This window comes from Diadema antillarum, unplaced genomic scaffold (assembly GCF_040938485.1).
Source record: "Diadema antillarum isolate AM-2024a unplaced genomic scaffold, OU_Dant_1.0 scf00000009, whole genome shotgun sequence".
Classification (NCBI taxonomy): domain Eukaryota; kingdom Metazoa; phylum Echinodermata; class Echinoidea; order Diadematoida; family Diadematidae; genus Diadema; species Diadema antillarum.
Window position 1 is genome coordinate 2,216,385 of NW_027270898.1, and position 19,136 is coordinate 2,235,520.

The following is a 19,136-nucleotide window of genomic DNA, read 5'->3' on the forward strand; positions in this document are numbered from 1 at the left end:
CTCCTCTTGCTGATCCTTTGGCTACTTTGAATTTGATTTGATATGATTCGATTTCTGCATTTTTTTAAACAAACAAACAAACATGAAAATATACATCTCATCATACATCATAAAAAAGGAATGCTACAAACTATGAACCTGCAGCATAGAACAAATGATTTGTGAAACACATGAATTGATTTGTCTTGAGACTAAAAAAAAAAAGTTGGTTGCTATGATTGCAATCGGCAAGAGAAAACAATGCATAAGACCTTAATCTTAAGCTAATAGTTGATCTTGGTGGAGGCTTCAATAACACAATGCTCCTTCAGACAATCATTCTCCACCTCTACCACCACCACCACCACCACCTCATCATCATCATCCTCTATCAACACCACCTACTCATCCTTATCTATATCCACCTCTTCCTCCAACTTTCAAACCTTTTCCTCTTCCTTCCAGTACTGTTATTCTTTATCTTCCATAATAACCTCTTCCACCTCTTCCTCTAACAATGAATACTACTCCTCCTCTTCCCCTTCCACCACCTCCTCTTCCTCTTACCCCTCCTCCTCTTCCATCACCATGCCTTCTTTCTGCTTCTGCTAACCCTCCCCTTCCTCCTCCTACAAATACTCCTCCTTTTCCACCAGAACCTACCCCCCTCACTGCTACTGCTACTCCCCTTCCACGACCCCCTCTTCCACCTAATATGGCCACTCCTCCCCTTCCACCACCACCTCTTTCTCTGACTCTTCCTCCTCTTCCATCACCGTGCCTTCCTCCTGCTATTGCTACTAATCCTGCTCCTCCTCTTCCACGACCGCCTCTTACTCCTACTCCTCCTCTTACCCCTACCACTCCTTCTCTTACCCCTACTCCTCTTACTCCTACTACTCCTCCTCTTACTCCAAATCCTCCTCCTCTTCCTCCATCACCTCTTCCTTGTACACACACTACTCTTCCCCTTCCATCACCACCACCTCTTCTTACTACAACTCCTGCCCTTCCATCACCACCCCTTCCTCCTATTCCTCTTCCCCCACCACCCCACCCTCCTGCGACTGCTAAACCTCCTAATCCTGCTCTGCCTCTTCCACAACCACCACCTCCTCTGAATATGACCCCTCCCCTCCCACCACGTCTTTCTCTAACTACTAATACTTCTCCTCTTCCACTACCACCTCTTCCTCCTTGTACCCCTCCCCTTTCATGAAATACTCCTCCTCCTCCGCTTCCTGTACCACCACCACCACCTCTTGCAAAGCTACCTCTCCCTCGAACACCTCTTCCTCCTACCACTGCTACTCTTCCCCTTCCACCACTACCTCCTCTTACTACTATTCCTCTTCTTCCACCACCACCACCACCTCCTACTACTACTACTCCTCCCCTTCCACCACCAACACCTCCTCCTACTACTCCTCCCCTTCCACCAGTACCACCCCCTCTTACTACTCCTCCCCTTCCACCACTACCACCCCCTCTTACTACTCCTCCCCTCCCACCACCTCCTACTACTCCTCCCCTTCCACCACCTCCTCCTACTACTCCTCTTCCACCGCCACCGTCTCCTCCTACTACTACTCCTCCCCTTCCACCTCCTCCTACTACTCCTCCCCTTCCACCACCACCTCCTACTACTACTCCTGCCCTTCCACCACCACCATCTCCTACTACTCCTCCCCTACCACCACCACCACCTCCTACTACTACTCCTCCCCTTCCACCACCATCACCTCCTACTACTACTCCTCCCCTTCCACCACCACCACCTCCTACTACTACTACTCCTCCCCTTCCACCACCATCACCTCCTACTACTACTCCTCCCCTTCCACCACCACCTCCTACTACTACTCCTCCCCTTCCACCACCACCTCCTACTACTACTCCTCCCCTTCCACCACCACCTCCTACTACTACTCCTCCCCTTCCACCACTACCACCTCGTCCTACTACTCCACCCCTTCCACCACCACCTCCTACTACTCCTCCCCTTCCACCACTACCACCCCCTCTTACTACTCCTCCCCTCCCACCACCTCCTACTACTCCTCCTCTTCCACCACCTCCTCCTACTACTCCTCTTCCACCGCCACCGTCTCCTCCTACTACTACTCCTCCCCTTCCACCTCCTCCTACTACTCCTCCCCTTCCACCACCACCTCCTACTACTACTCCTCCCCTTCCACCACCACCACCTCCTACTACTCCTCCCCTTCCACCACCACCTCCTACTACTACTCCTCCCCTTCCACCACCACCACCACCTCCTCCTACTACTCCTCCCCTTCCACCACCATCACCTCCTACTACTACTCCTCCCCTTCCACCACCACCTCCTCCTACTACTCCTCCCCTTCCACCACCATCACCTCCTACTACTACTCCTGGTACCCCTCCTAAAGTTACTATTTTTCCACCTCTCATTACTAATGCTACTCCTCTTGCTCCCCTTACTGGTAGTCCTACTCTCCTTGTTCCCCTAACTGCTAGTCCTACTCCTCTTGTTCCTCTTATTGCTAATAAAACTCTTCTGGCTCCTAATCCTAATCCTCTTTCTCCCATTCCTGCTAATCTTACTCCTCCTCCACCTATTCCTCCTCCTTGCCCACCTAACCTTCCACCACCATCATTACCACCTCCATCACTTATGTTTCCATCCTCACTTCCTCTTCCATCATTACCACATCCACCTCCTCCTCCACCAGCACTATCAGCTCCTCCCTGCCCACCTCCTCCTGGTCCAACTCCTCCACTTTCATTTGGTAGTTCCCCTCCTTTTCCTCCTCCTTGTCCTCTTATTCCTATTGTTTCTTCTCCTCCTCCCTTTTGTCCTTGACTTCCTGTCAGTGGCCCTTTACTATCTCCTCCTCCCCATCCTCCTGCTACTCCTTGTCCACTTCCTTCAATATCATCATCATCATCATCATCACCTCCTCCTCCTTGACCAACTTCTCCCCTTTCAAATGGTTTTTCATCTCCTTTTACTGTTCCTTCTACTCCTCCTCTTCCTTTTTCTTGTCCCCCTATTCCTACTGCTTCATATCCTTCACTCTTTTGTCCTTGACTTTTTCCTAGTTTTCCTTCATCTATTCCTTCTCCCAAGCCCTCTCCTACTCCCTGCCCACTTTCTTTTTCATCACCACCATCACCTCCCCCTCCTTGACCAACCTCTCCCTTTTCAAAGGGTTTTTCATCTCCTTTTACTGTTCCTTCTACTCCTCCTTTTCCCTTTTCTTGTTCTCCTATTCCTTTTGCTCTATATCCTCCTCCCTTTTGTACTAGACTTACTCCTAGTTTTCCATCATCTCCTCCTTCTCCCAATCTACCTCCTACTCCCTGCCCATCTCCTTTTCTATCATCACCACCTCCATCACCATTACCTCCTGCTTCTTGCCCAACTCTTCTCCTTTCAAATGGTTCTTCACCTGCTTTTTGAACTCCTTCTACTATACCCCTTCCTTCTCCTTGTCCTATCCCTCTTGCTTCATTTCCACCACCCTCTTGTCCTAGACTTGCTCTGAGTTTTGCCTCATCTCCTTTTTCTCCCAACTCCCCTTCTACTCCTTGCCCACTTCCTTTTCCATCATCACCTCCACCACCACCACCACCACTATCATCTCCTCCTTCTTGCCCAACTCTTCTCCTTTCAAATGGTTCTTTACCTACTTTTCCTGCTCCTTCTACCCCTACTCTTCCTACTTCCTGTTCTATTCCTATTGCTTCATCTCCTCCTCCTCCCTTTTGTCCTAGACCTCCTCCTAGTTTTCCTTCATCTTCTCCTACTCCTTGCCCACTTCTTTTTCCATCATCATCCACATCACTACCTCCTTGCCAAATTCCATCCCTTTCAAATGGTTCTTTGCCCCCTTTTCCTTCTCCATCTACTACCAGTACTCCTCTTTGTTCTCCTTGTCCTATTACTTGTGTTTCATCTCCACCATCCTTTTGTCCTCGACTTCCTCCTATTGGCCCTTTATCTCCTCCTCCAAATCCTCCTCGTACTCCTTGCCCACTTCCTCCTCCACCATCACCACCTACAACTCCTCTACCACCACCGCCATCTCCTCCTCCCTGCCCATTTCCTCTTCCATCACCTCCTCCTCCACCACCATCTCCTCCTCCTTGTCCAACTCCTCTTCCATCATCAACAACACCACCTCCACCTCTTCCTCCTCCTCCTCCACCACCTCCTCCCCATTCAAACGATCCTTTGCCTCCTCTTCCTGATCCTTCTGCTCCTCCTCCTCCTCCTCGTACTTCCTTTCCTCTTGCTTCATCTCCCCCTCTATATTGTCCTTGACATCCTCCTAATGGTCCTTTACCTCCTCCTCCTCCTCCTTGCCCTCTTCCTCCTCCTCCACCATCCCTGCACTCCTTCATCCACTTGCTGAAGATGCTCTCCATCTCCTTGCGGGCTCTGGGGTCCCCGTTGTTCACAGTAGGCAAAATTCTGTCTGCCCTCAGAAACTGGACAAAGCGCTTCATCTCGGAGTAACTACTGTGTTCACTATATGGGATACCTGGGAGGAAAGGATAAATCCTATCAAATTCGGGTATCATTTCCGAAGGGCTTACTCTGGTTCACTGCAATTGTCAATGTCATAAAAATTTAATTTCAAACAGCTGAGTAGCTAATTAATATGGTAGCTACTAATATAATACTAGGTAAGCATTCAGAGCCTTAGTCAATCCTAGTATCATTCAAGACTTGTTCCTTTCTATCTCAATAAGACAGACAAACAAAGAGTTGGGAAGTACACCCATTTCAGAGACTGAATGACTACCTCTATTTTAGCTGCTGCCTTTACTAGGGACAATGATATAAGACAATCATGTTATGATTTTAATAAATACAATTATGCAACAAGTGGCTGGAATGTAGGCAAGGCAAATTTAGACGCTCCCTCGCAAAACAAAAAAAAGAGAAGAAAAAAAAATACAGTCTACTGATGCTTGAAAGAATCAAGAAGGATGCTCTGTATCAGAGGCTAGATCATGGATAGCAAAGCAGGTGATCAATAAACTACCAAAACTTGCCTTCACTTTTTTCACTCCAGGTAAATGATCTGTTCATTCCCTTTAAAAGTTTTAAATTCACAAGGGTGATTGCGTGGTAACTCACAGGAAATTCTATCAGAAGTTACTGTATCCTGACATTCTTTGATCCTGTTTTCTTAACCCATTCCATACTGAATTCTAAAATGCCCATAGCGTTAATACACAAGCCACCAGGTTCCCGTACGGAACGGGTTAAGTTTATTGGAATTAGGTAACTTAATGAAAAGGTCAGCCGGGTATTTCATAGCATTTGGCATGTGGTTTAAACATTCTCCTGAACAAGGTTATAATGAGACTCTCACTGCAACGAAGTAAAAATTCAGGTCCAAAAATTATCATGTACCCATCTCTATATAGTTTATTGTCCAGCTATAACAAAATTTTGATATTGCTGAATAATGAAAAAGACTGCAAATCCCAAGGACTTTGTTATAATGTGAGTCACCTTGCGTTACGTCAGAAATGTTTTTGGTCTATTATCATACCGCAGCTCATACATTTTTAAGCTTACTTCAGGTATGAATTCTAATCATTCAATTAAAAAATTTATATCATATATATACTATGTTCGGTCTAGATAGGTTGAGCTTACCATACATACAAGAGTTGCCTTTCTTAGATGGTTTGATATCACTTGGAGACACAGTCTTGCTGCTGTGTGTCCATCCTGTGGGCTTGAATGCCAGAATGTTGTCATATCTTGGGCCAAACTGCGATAGATACCCCTTCAGTTTCTACCATGAGAAATGGTAAGGAGAATGCATTCATCAGTCTTGCAAAGGGCGAAATGTTTGTGTGATCAGAGTCACATGAGAGTAAAAAATCAGTCACATGACAGAGTCACATGACAAATGAGATGATGATGGGAATACATATTACATATCTGCATGGTGGGGGGGTAGGAATTGTTCTCCATATGACCTGTTATGCACCTGTGTCTCAAAACACCAGTCTACCAGTATGCTGCTACTCCATATGGTGGCCTCTACTTTATTGAAAGAAGAAGAAGGAAAAAAAGGTCTGTTTTACGACATTTTTAGACATGACATGTACACTGCAGGCATTGTGTATTGAATACAATCAAATCTGACATTTGTTTATCTGATTTTTATATTATATTCCACAAAAGCATTGTTTTCAAGCTTTTTTCCAACTATCGTAAGGAGCCTTCATTCAATACGCCATTTACTGCCTTGTATTTTACACCACAATGAAATATGCCATGTGGAAAAATGAGCAAAGAAAAAGGGAATGTAGGAATGATGGAAAATAGAGTATGTGACGCAACTGGTGATTGTCCAGTTTTCCTCAAGCTTTTAATGAGTCCTCCACTAATCTTCCTGCGTTTACTAAAGTCACATACATTTTTGTGGGATTTTTTTCCCCTTTACCCTTCCCTGTACAGGAAGGGGGGGGGGGGGGGGGGGTAGGGAGGGCAGAGGGGAGAGGAGAATAAAAATACTGAATTTTCAATTAGGATTTGACTTGTTTGTCTAACTCTTTATGTGCCATGGTGGAAACCCCTGTGTGTGCCACATTATTCTGAGACACCAATGTCATCATGCTTTGGGAAAACATTCTGTTCTTTCAAATTTATGTAACTTTTACAGATTTCTGTTCAGCTGGACATGAAATGAGCAAAGTTGTCGAGAAAATCGCCAAGCTTTGCTTTGATGTAAATTGTATGACAAATTTATGACTGTTTTTTCTTTTCAAATGACCAGTTGCTACATTATTGTAGAGGCATGACTTTTGCGCACAAAACAGTGACAAAAACTTAGAATTTATGGCCAAATTCAGTAGGGAACAGTGCTTGGTAGTAAATCACCACATAAAATGCAAGGTACATTTGACAGGAATAGAATCGGGAGTAACTTCCTTGTACTGTGGCATTTGGCGATTTATCAATTACTTTGAGCGGGTTTGTGCATTGAGCAGAATATGCGGAGTTGGCACGCCGTCGGACAAGGTGGGCTTGCCAACTTGGCACATAAAGAGTTAACAATATTGCAGACACACTCACAGAATGGCTGAAGATATTCATGTTGACCACATGGAGTTGGGTGGCATCACGATCCCTTGTTAGAATTGACGCCAGTTCCTGGTCGTCCAGACACTCATAAACTTTCATCTTCTCCCCTGTCACGTACACCTTGCAGCGCAGAGCTCTGGCAATGGCTGTTGACAGCAGAAATACATGTGAATTCAGTGGTTGACAAGATAATTGCACAAATTAACAACACAGCAGAATACGCCTCCCGTTACACGGACACAATGTATTTCCCTTGAAGGAGGTAGTTTGCATGGCATATTGAATGTTAGGTGTAGTAGATCTCAAATGATCTGCGTAGATAGAGACAAGGAGTAAGAAGGTTAGAAAGATAAGAGACAAGGCAAACGCAAGGCGATGTGTCACCCGGGCATCAAAATTCATGATTATAGTGTTTTTCAATGGAATTTCCTTGACCTTTTGACCTTTGACCTTGTATGACTCAACCATTATCTAAACTTGACCAGCATCTTAAGGTAATGTACCTGCAGTGTGAGTTCTGTGGTCATGGTTTAAAGCTGTACAAAGTTGAGAGCACACAATCCATTGCACTTTAGTAAGGCAAATTTCATTGACATTTTGAACTTTGACCTTGCCAGAATTAACCATTATTCGAACTTGGCTGGCATTGTTGGGTGATGTACTTGTACCTGTGGTGTGGATTTGGTGGTCATAGCTCAAAGCTGTGGAAAGTTATTGAGAGTACACCACAATACTGTGCATACAGTGCTTATATCAGGGAAAGTTCATAAGGTCAGTTAGATGCAAGGCAAAGGAATAGTGAGAGGAGAGGAAAAGAAAAGGTAGAAGTACATGTAGTCAGTGCAGACCAGGGCCCCGTTTCATAAAAGATGTTGGGGTGGCAACTCTTGCTGGAATGGCAACTTCCAATAGCAACAGCCAATCAGGAAGCTGGATTCTTTTCGTTACTATGACAATTGCCATTTCAGTAAGAGTTGCTATCATATCAACTTTTTATGAAATGGGACCCTGAGGTCATTCTTTGTTGAAGAGTCCTAAAAAGGACTGTGATGGAAGGGAGGAATCGTGCAGAGTACAAGGTCTCGACATTTCAAACAGGTAGACTGTCTGTCTTCCTCCAGAAGATGGACTTTACTTCTTGAACAGGGATGATGCTTCTTGCTCATCCAATCACAGACTTTGTGTTTCGCCACAAATTTGACCACTTAAAAAGTTGCCTTTCAGGTCAAGTCATGATTTGTGGACAGTCATGCTGATGTAATACAGTGCACTCCCATTATAACAAGCATGGGTAAAACAAAATTCTCTTTACAACAAAGTAAAAATTCAGGTCCCAATACCATCATCTATATATCTTTATATACTTTACTGTTGAGCTACAACAAAATTTGCATATATGACAGAAAACTGCCAATCTCAAGTCATAATGGGAGTCACCCATATATGCCACACACAGCAGGGTGCTACATAACTTTTTTTTTTACTGCTTACCCACTCAGGCAAATAAATCCTCTAATTGTTTCAGAACACTTCCCCAAACATGAAATTTACTTGTCTGATAAGAAAGGCCCTCAAAATATGAAATTATACAGAAAATTACTTGTAAGTCAAGTGCTTACTCAAACACAATGATTTAAATAAACATTGGAGTAACAAACTTGGTTTGATCGAGTGTTGGGGTTGCATTGCACTGGGGCTTCTCCACCTAAGTGTTGGCAAGTTGCTGAAATGAAATCAAAGTACGTCAGAACTGTCATCATCTTTGGGCCTTTGTATGGTTGACTTCGTGGGTTTGTGCAAAACTTTTTGCTTGCCCAATTTGGGCAAGCATTTTTTCCTCATTGTTCCAAAACACTTGCCCGACTGATTTTCATTTGCCCCAGACAATCGGGCAACTGCTTATGTAACATCTTGCACAGTTCTTGAGACTGACTTGCACTGAACAGCTCACCTTTGAAGACTTTCTCTTTGCCGATGGTGTACGTTCCACACACAATGAGCGTCCTCCTGTTTTGTCTGACGGCTTTCTCTGCTGTTGTCACGGCAAAGCGGATGACGTCTTGCTGAGAAGGGAATGTGTATTGTGGATCGCAGTATCTGCAATGAAAAATGTGAGCGGTAAGTCTCTTGGGTACACTCTTTTAATGCAGTTACACACGGTAGCACTTTAAGCTATCAAGGTATTTCTTGAAAACTTATGATTCAATTTGGAAAAAAAACACAAAAAACAAAAGACTGACTAAAATTAAGGATGGAATGAGGGAGAAAGATTTATGATGGATCAATTTTTTAAAGATTTCATCTCTATTTAAAGGGGAAGTCCGGACAATTATCAGCCGCTTCGTGTGTAAAGAACAATATTTCATGAACCTATTGCCCTTTTCCCGACGAGAAAAGACCATCAGATACATTTACTATGATTTTTTTTTTTAAATAAGATAATTCTTCATGTTCGAATCCGTCGCGAGCAGCCCTTCGTACTATCTGTCCCAGAATGCATTGCGCATGACGTATCGGGCGCAGTTTCCTCAGCTGAGAGCACCGCGAGCGAAGCCCAGCTACGCATCGATCTCCCATTGCACTGCTGACTGCGGGCGGTATCTGCATGCCTGCATAGGTGTGCCTTGTCGGCGCTACTGCAGGAGACCGTACACCGATTTACGAGTGCTGTTGCCAAACGCTGTATTCCTTTATTCAAATAATCTTCGTTATATATCTATATAAAATCTTCAAAGATTAATGTAAAATAGTTGCAATGCTATAACATTTTCGTTTAAATTGAAATATGTATGTATTATAATACTGCCGTACTTATTAGTGTCCACCCCATCACTTACAATGCATTAGCTGTTGTCGGGCTGTTCAGGCATACATTTACGTCTGCTGCTGCCAAGTGCTATCACAGTCCGCGATCGTTTTTTTCGACTTCTGAGTGTGAACAATCTGAAATCAGTCTGTCAATGTCAGAATTATTGCCTCTTTTGTTGTCCGAGACTGTTGAAAAGTGTGTCTGACGGTGATAAAATACGACAGTATACATGTAACTTGAACCACGGAAGAAACGCCAGCGCCAGCTTGGTACCGCCGCCGCGCCGGTAACTACGACCAGCAGCCCAATACACACAGGGTAATGGGGCTGCGTGTTGTAGCATTCAGGATCATGATAAGGTAGTATCGTTAATAAATATCAATTTAAAATCGAAATATTTCTTCAATTTGAAGACTTACTAGTAAAGTTGAAGTATTGACAACACCCTAACACTTGACACATCGGCATTTTTTTAATGAAGCAATAGATCATGCCGCGTGCATCCGCTGTGTGGTCAGAGACTGTTGAGCGGTACGCTACTACCGCTTGCTTGGCCCGTATCACCGTTGCTCAAGCAGGGCTCCCCCGATGCCAGCTGACGCTCCAAGCAAAAAGCAATGTGAGGAGGATACGTCACGCTGTCACGTGATCTTTCTCGCCGGCGTACAGAAATCGAACAGTTACGATTCAAAATTAGTGATGCTAAAAAATCGATTGTGGCGAGTTGGGAGGGTCTTTTTCAATGAAACTTAGTCATTATGGTCCTTTATTTATGTAGATTTTGGTTAATTTTTTTCAAAATCGTCCGGACTTCTCCTTTAATAGAATAGTGACAGCATCTTACATTACTGAACAGAGTGCTTTTTCACACTATTAGATACAAAATAGACTAAATACTATGTTATGAAGTGAAATATAAACACAAAAACAGACATCAGTTAAATTTTCTTTGTGGTCCCAAGGCTTCCCCCATATTTTTAATTTCATTTATCTATCTTTTTTTTGGACGGGGTGCATTTTGCCACAAGCGACTTCTTTCATCATCTTTCTGCTCATACATAAAGAGAACTCACGTTGTGTCCAGGTACAGCTGGTTGACATGGCAACCGACCAGTTCAGGATACTCTTCCATCTTGGCATCTGCTCGGAAGTCTCCCGTGTGAAGGTATGTTGCGCCTGTCCTCAGCTTGAAGAGGAACATGACCGAGCCAGGGCAGCTAAGATGGGGAGACATTTCAAGGGGAGAAAAAGTTGACTTTAAAGACAAAAGTTGCACATAGGGGAATAATGAAGATAAATGCATATTTCAATGAAAACAAAAGATGAACATAAGAAGAACCCTTTCATGGGGTGCAAATGCTCAGCTTAGCTTCAAGATCATACCTTGATGCCACCTCCCCATGGTACCCAATGTCACTGACTAAATTAAACGCAACTACCTTATCACAAGGTTTCATTTAAAATTAATTTGCTACAACACACATTTCCGGTAGATACTTGCCCGAGTATACTCGGGAGACACGTCCTCAAAGGGTTAATACCATCTGATGTTTTCAACAATAGGATGATAAATGGAGAGTGAAACTTCCTATGGCACTTAATGGTTTCTTCCTTTTTTATTTCCTTTTTTTTTCCTGATTTAACACAGACAGAACAATGGACATTTATAAAAGCATAAACAGACATCTGTGTCTGAAAACGAGACTACTCACTGGTTGGCATCAAGAAGCGTCACCTCCACGTCGTCTATGACGACTGGGTTGTTCATAGGCAGGCGGTTGATGTGCTGTTCTCTGACCTTGATTCTAGACAGCACAAGGTTACCTGTGACCTTCAGAATTGAAAACAGATGCAATTGATAATCAGTCTTCTTCTTCTTCTTCTTCTTCTTCTTCTTCTTCTTCTTCTTCTTCTTCTTCTTCTTCTTCTTCTTCACTGATAGCACTTACAAATATGAAATAAACAAACACTGATGATAATAAAAGACATAATTCTCGAATTGGAAATAAAAATTCCCTCAACTTGTCACTATCATATGTTAAAAGTAATATTATTCCTCAGCCTTCTAGAAATAAGTGAAGTACTCTGTCATTATGCTAGAAAAATGAAAATATATTTTTTCAGGTTGGTCCACTTCTGTGACATCACAAATAGTTGTAGCCTTCTTATCCAGTCATGACAGGATATAGATTTTAAAACCCAAACTGTAGAATTCACAACTTCCAAGTAGATTGTTTAGTTTTCCTCAAACTTCACCAGGTGGTTTATACAATTCGAAATATTTCTGCATTCACCAAATCCCACATAGGTTTGGGGTAAATTCCTCTTTGAAAAGTCAACTTGAAAATAATGAGTGATTTTCCACTTTACAAAGAGGAAACACCCCTCACCTTGCTACAGAAGAGCTTCTGATTGAAATGCTTGGACAACCCTCTGTAGTGGTCGTAGTGAAAGTGGCTGAGGAAGTAGGCTGTGCAGTTGTGTATGACCCCAAAGCTGAATGCATCCACAGTGAAAGACGTACCTGCGAAAATGTACACAGAGGCACATATGCCAGGAGACCTGGCTACTTATTCAAATTCATGAAATTCTTCCATCAAGATTTTTTTCATTGCGACTGATTAACGAATGCCCTAAATTGACGTAAATAAGCACTCAATTGATCAGTGTTTTAGTAGTAGCCATGATAAAAGAAATCATAAGCGTACATACTCGAGCAGGATTCGAACCTACCACCTCCTGATCTCCGGACAGGCGTCATCTCCACTAGACCATCGAGCTTCTGCCCAACAGCAAGTGTTGGTTCTAATCCTTATAGCATGCAGCGGGTACTGCATAATTATTCAAATTCATGAAATTGCTATTGGGCAGCAGACAGCTATTTAATACAATAATGATAACATTTAATAACTAGAGAAGCACTTTGAGAGCGCAGACCTCCGCTAAGCATGCAGCTCATTTCTACCACTGATCTTGTTCTTCCACAGAGATCAGTGATTTCCATCCATACATACTTACAGCATTGTGTGCTGAAAGCTGCCCTATTTCCCAGTGTAGAAGCCTTTGTTACGTCATAAACCCTCAGCTGCACGGCATGCCTTACCCTAAGAGAAACTAAAGCACGCACTTTAGTGTGCGCATGCAAACCTCAAATACGGGCAGCCTGAACTCCCAAGTTCATTGACCCTATCTGCCAAAATATCAAAAATCCTTCATAACTTCCCCAAAAATTCTTGGATCACTACCAAAAGTTGATTCTTTGTTACTTGTGTCATTCTCGACCTTTCCTGCAAGTTTCATCCCAATCCGTTCACTACTTTTTGAGTTATTTTGCACACGGACAAACTAACTAACACACAAACCAACGGTAACGAAAACATAACCTCCTCTCTTGGCGGAGGTAATAGGGAGGAGGTAATAAAAAGTAGCTACCTTATGATAATTTGAGTACTGCAAATTTGGTCATGAGCTATCAATATTTGTCTAAATCTTACACAAGGAAAGGTGATGTCTTAGTTATTTTCTTTTACAAGATATTGGAAATTAGTACAGAAACTTCAGAAATCTTTCCTAGACAACATAAAAATGTAAGTGTATCTAAAGGCGTGGTCAGACTGGCAAAAGATCGCGAAGTTTAAGATCTCGAAGTTTTGCCAGTGTGACCGCAAACTTCCCGCGAAACTTCTTGATCTGTTTACGGGCGGTGCCTCCGAAGCGCGAGGCCATTGTCATGTACAGATGTGCATTGTTACGTCACAATCACAAGCCATCGAACGGCGCACTCTTGCTTGCGCGTGGACCAATGGCCCAAACTTCGCGATCTTAAACTTCTCGATCTTTTGCCAGTCTGACCGCGCCTTAAGTGAAATATTATAAATACCTGTCATTTTCTTGTAGAATGGGCATGCTCTGCCACTGACATTGACCCATTCTTTCTCCCCTTGATTCCTCGGCTCAGCCTGCTGAGAAAAACTAGCTTGCCCTCTCCGAGACCTCTTTGGCTTGGTGTCTTGGGGTGGCTCTACCCTTGGTGCAGGCTTGCACCCGAAGAAAGCATCAAGTGTTCCTTGCTTGCGCCTCTTTGAACTCTCTTGGCTGGAGGACTGGCTCCCTTTGGTTGTCAGACGAGAAGGTGAAAGGTCAAAACTCTGAGCTGCATCACTTGCTGTACCGATTTTCTTTGTCCAAGTGCTATGCAAGTCGGCATCATTATCTGATTTTGCCGCATCTTCATGTCCATGTGGATGACTGGCATTACTCTCTTGATTCTCTTTTGGGTTTTGTACTTGTATCTGAGCAGAGCTCTCTCCCGGACTCTTGCCACACTGGGTATCATCATCTCTCCGATCATAGACCTGACACTCTGTTTCGGTTTCATCACGACATGCTTCCGGCAGTTGGTTGCTGCTATCACCTGAAGTTTTAGTTGACAGAGGATATGCTGGAAGCTCCTCTGACAATTCAAGGGAATCTGATAATGACGTTGGCGGAATGGGGACTGCGCAACTGGCGGCAGAAGCACTCCTTGAACCATCTTCAACACAAGCGTCTTCATGCTCCTCAGGCAATTTTGTATCATTTTTGGCTCCTGCAACAACCAAGAGGGATTCACTCTCCTCACTCTCACTGCAGAGATCATTTGAACCACTCAGGAGATCAAAACTTGGGGAATTTCTGCCAAGATCTGCGGGCTTGTCAAGTTTGATGGCTGTGTGTTTCCCTGCTTTGGTCTTTTCTTTGCCAGGATGCTGCTGGAGTTTGGTTACACCTCCACCAATCAGGACGGACTCGTTTTCCATGTCCTCACTTGCAGAATCCACAGACTTTGAGGTCTGTTCTGCCTTCACACTCTGACACAAGGGAGAGGATTGGTCACTATCCACCAAAAATATGTCTACATCACTATCATATGGTTCTTCCTCATCTTCTGTGCATACTGGATTATCCACAGTATCATCCATGCATTTTGCAACTTTGGAAGGGGGAATGTACGTGAGTGATGATGAGGAAGATGGCACTGGCGACGATCCGCCAAAAGCATTACCTCTGTCTTCTGCCGCACAAGTGCTTGCGTGATGAGACTTCTGACTCGGGGAGAAGTAATGGTGCAATGTCCTTGTATTGTGGATGTCATCCCTTGTTCTCTTCTGACCTCGCTTCCCGGATGTGGGAGTGGACGGTGTCATCTGCTTGGTATTTGGGGTGCTTCCTTTTGTCTCCGTTTGACTCATCTTCATTTTCCTCTTGGCAGTGAGAGAAAGTCTACTTTTGGTCCTATAATCAGTTGAGGGACGTTCACAATCCCCGGGTTCTCTGTGCCCAGATTTCTCAAATGCATCGTCTTCAGAATCTGAGTTTGTCAGTCGACTGCGGTTTTCCTTGACGCTAGTTACCTGTTGTGACCTCCTGGGGTGTGCTGAACAGTGGGCTGAATTACTTTCATCTTTGGTCTTTGGTCTCTTCTTCTCATGCTCTTCTTTGTCAATGTCTTTAACCTGAATAGAATTTCTACTCCTCTGATCACGAATCACTCCCTTGCAGGACTTTCGAGCAGTGTTCTTTGGTTTCTTTGCTTGAGGAGCACTCTCCCTTTTGACATTGCATTCTTCATCTTGGATGGGTGTGCATAGAACCCGATTACCCTGTACCTCAAGGCGATAGTCTTTCCTGGTTGGCGTGGCAACTTCATCTGTTGATGATGATGGCTTGAGTTTCTTTGCTGGTGAATAAATCTCTTTGCTACCATCCGAGGACAAGTCTTCCTCTTGAACATCTTCTCCCTCCAAAGTGGATGTTTCTACCTGGCTGTGTTCGCTGTCTACTGTCATAGCTCTGTGACAAGCCAGGATGCAGTGGCTATATTTCTGGAAATGTTGAGGGATGGTTGAAGTGCATGTATCCGCATCCGGACATTCTGAAAATAAAACATCAATACACACGTATATTGTTATTAACTAAGAAATGTGCTGATTGCATTTAAACTCTCTTTTTTTAGTGAGGGGAGGGGGATTAGCAAAGTGACCAAATCTTCAAATCTGCACAAGCCAGCACATCATGTATGAACATACATCCTGATAGAGAGATGAAATTTATGTGTTTTTTTGTTTGTTTTTATTTTTTTGTACAATTTTATACAATTTCGCATTTTTAAACGATGCCAATTTTCTTTACTGCCCATACTTAGCACATGCTGAGCCACAAGCTGTCAGCTCTTGAACACATTCAAAGTGAACATCTGGGATGGGACTGTTCCCCATAAGATAGATATATGGTGTGGAAGTGTGCTGCTTTGTGTTTGGTGGTAAGGTTTGAACATGAGTCCATTGATGTTGGGGGGGGGGGGCATTTCATGAAGCGTTTTGGTCGGAAATTTTTCTGACAAATTGTTATAAGCTACTGAAATCCTTGTATCTGATTGGCTGAATGCAAATTTGTCCGATGAATTTGTCGGACAAAGCGCTTCATGAAATGCCCCCAGATAGGTTGTTGCATGATCAAGCCTGAGTAAACTCTGTTTATATAAAGTATGATAACTTGGCAAATGGAATTTTAATCATAGAAATCTGAACAAAATTTCCCCACATTTCCAAGAGCCTACTTACAATCACATAATTGTACTGTACTACAAGAGTCATTGCACATTTTTGCTGTCCGCAGTTGATGCAGAAGTTAGTTTTTTATATCAAATTGTGTGGTAGAGTGTTAACAGAATATGACTGAAATACATTTGTACATAAATTTTATAGAAAAGGGGAAATGCTACACACAGCATGACAAGAACATTTCACATTTTTACTTTTTTTATTCTCAAAAAATTTACTAGATTCTATGCATGTGATTTGGGCAGATTTTAGGGGCAAGGTAAACATTGCACTTTTGTCCAAGATACCTCAAGGGCTCTGTTTATTGAGCTAGTACATGTCACTAGAGCATGGTGGTTGGATGCTTGAACATGACTGAATGACTGAAAATCTATTTCTTCAACAACTAGTTGTCATAAAAATGTTACTCAAATTGCAACTATGTACACTGCAAATGAAAAGTTGCCCCAAAGGCCCAAACTGGTACGGTAAGAATGTCAATATTAAATCAAGATGACATTGAAGCTACAAGGTGGGTCAAGTGAAACTATACACAGCCCAGTCGCTGTAAAAAAATGACAGGGCTGTACCTGGGTGGTGCACAACAACAAAGCAAACACAAAGCGAACATGACGATCACATTGAGTTTTGATACTTGACAGTTTTTGTCACCTCAAACTCATTTTGTAAAGACAATTTTCATTAATTGGACTTCATTCATGCTAAATCGATATTGACATATACACAATTCACAACTTACCGAAAACGAAGATTATATGCAGCATGTGCAAATGATACATCATCCTTCACTAGCTGACGGCCATTTTGAATAATCAGGAGTTCATGCGATCGAAAGTGCAACTCCGATATTGCATGAACTCCCCATTATTCAAAATGGCCATCAGTGAAACGATTAACCGTTTGCACATGCTGCATATAATCTTGGTTTTTGGTAAGTTGTAAATTGTATATGTCAATATCGATAACATAGAAATGAAGTCTAATTAATGAAGATTGTCTTTAATGAGTTTGAGGTGATAAAAATGATGGAAAGTATCAAAACTCAACGCGATCGCCATGTTCGCTTTGTGTTCGCTTTGTTGTTGTGCACCACCCAGGTACAACTCTGTCGCTTTTTTACACTGACTGGGCTGTGTATAGTTAGGTCAAGTGTAACTGCAACCAGCAACCCCATACGCATAGCGTAATGGGGCTGCGGACTGTAGCATTCAGGATCGTGACTAGGTATTATCGCGCCCAAATATCAACTTTAAATCGAAAAATTTATTCAATTTGAAGACTTACCAGTGAAGGTGAAGTATTGACAACAGGGTTCGTGCAACGTTTGGTTCTGACGATAGTAACTTTCTGTTCAAATTGATGACTTAATGTGACTCGGTCGAGAGAAACCTGGGAAAGCTACACTGAATTGACGGCCAGCGCATGCGCACACAGACATCTTATCCTGTCAATGGATTAGAAATTTGTGCGCATGCGCTGGCCGTCAATTCAGTGTGGCTCTCCCAGGTTTCTCTGTCTTACATTAAGTCATCAATTCGAACAGAAAGGGACTATTGACAGAACCAAACATTGCACAAACCCTATTGTCAATACATCAACTTCACTGGTAAGTCTTCAAATTGAATAAATTTTTCAATTTAAAGTTGATATTTGGGCGCGATAATACCTAGTCACGATCCTGAATGCTACAGTCCGCAGCCCCATTACGCTATGCGTATGGGGCTGGTCGCAGTAAGGTCAAGTGTTAACAGAGATGTATACCTTCACGAGAATGATCAACAATGTCAACCTCTATGCACTGTTGGACATGCTCCTCTGGAAATGTTCGACTATGCTGATATACTGCAGCAAATGGCACTTGACAAATGGGGCAGAATTCATTCATTTTCGATGCCGACTCCGATGAAGTTGCATCAGCTCTTTGCCTTCCTGTGCTGGTTGATGATGAGGATGCAGACTCAAACTCGTCGTGCTTCCTTTTAAGTGATGTGGACCTTCCCATGGACATGGTAGGTGTATGGATGCGGCTCATACCCGATGTCAAGGATGACGATGACGATGTTGTGCCTGTGGGTTTTGACTTTGAGCATTCATTTGTCCTGCGATCATGATGACAACAGGATACCTTCTCATTTTGGCTCCATGACCATTCACTCGTCTTCAGTGAGTTCCGACTGGGCTTATCGTGACTGTCACCTGTATGTTCCCGCGAATTTTTATTTGCTGGTGGGCGGTTAACTTTGCAACTTTTTGTGTCAGTCCAGACAGAGCGACCACCGTTCTGGGGAATCCCCGCCGACGGGCCTCCTGCTCCAGCTCGGCCACTGCTGCGTTGAGTTGTTTGTTGCCTCCCGCTCCTCGATGAAACTGAAGATGCTTGCGACAAATTTTTGCCTTTCTTGGCTCTACGTAGTGGTGCATGCGTGAATATATCATCGTCGTCGTCGGTGTCGCGCCCAGTGTCGCCCTTAGTAGCGGGCATATTGACGAGGAGACATGAAGATGAAACGTTTTTGGAGTGTTGTCGCTTCTATCCTCCCACTATTTTTCGGCCCTATCTTTCACACTTGGCGGTCATTACGTCACGCTGTTAGTTGCGAATTTTCTATGCAACCTCGTTCGTATAAATAAAAGAAGTCATAGA

The 19,136-nt window shown here is 43.3% G+C and overlaps 1 protein-coding gene across 1 annotated transcript; it reads right to left on the reverse strand.

Moving 5' to 3' along the window:
- Positions 1-2,483: 2,483 nt before the first annotated feature.
- LOC139719731 (uncharacterized) lies at positions 2,484-19,036 on the reverse strand. The gene is made up of 10 exons (XM_071631124.1): positions 18,254-19,036; positions 13,771-15,804; positions 12,281-12,414; positions 11,603-11,721; positions 10,964-11,107; positions 9,033-9,178; positions 7,073-7,227; positions 5,642-5,783; positions 2,569-4,511; positions 2,484-2,498 (listed from the first exon to the last, which is right to left on the reverse strand). The coding sequence occupies exons 1-10, from the start codon at positions 18,972-18,974 to the stop codon at positions 2,484-2,486; spliced, it is 5,553 nt and encodes a 1,850-aa protein (XP_071487225.1). The 5' UTR covers positions 18,975-19,036.
- Positions 19,037-19,136: the final 100 nt, after the last annotated feature.

Bases quoted from the DNA above. Each gene is read 5' to 3' on its own strand.
- LOC139719731 (XM_071631124.1), bottom strand. From the start codon at position 18,974: ATGCCCGCTACTAAGGGCGACACTGGGCGCGACACCGACGACGACGAT. The intron at 15,805-18,253 runs GTATACATCTCT...TTTTATTTTCAG, and splicing joins TGTTGATCATTCTCGTGAAG to AATGTCCGGATGCGGATACA. The intron at 4,512-5,641 runs GTAAGCTCAACC...CTTTCCTCCCAG, and splicing joins AGGCAACTCTTGTATGTATG to GTATCCCATATAGTGAACAC.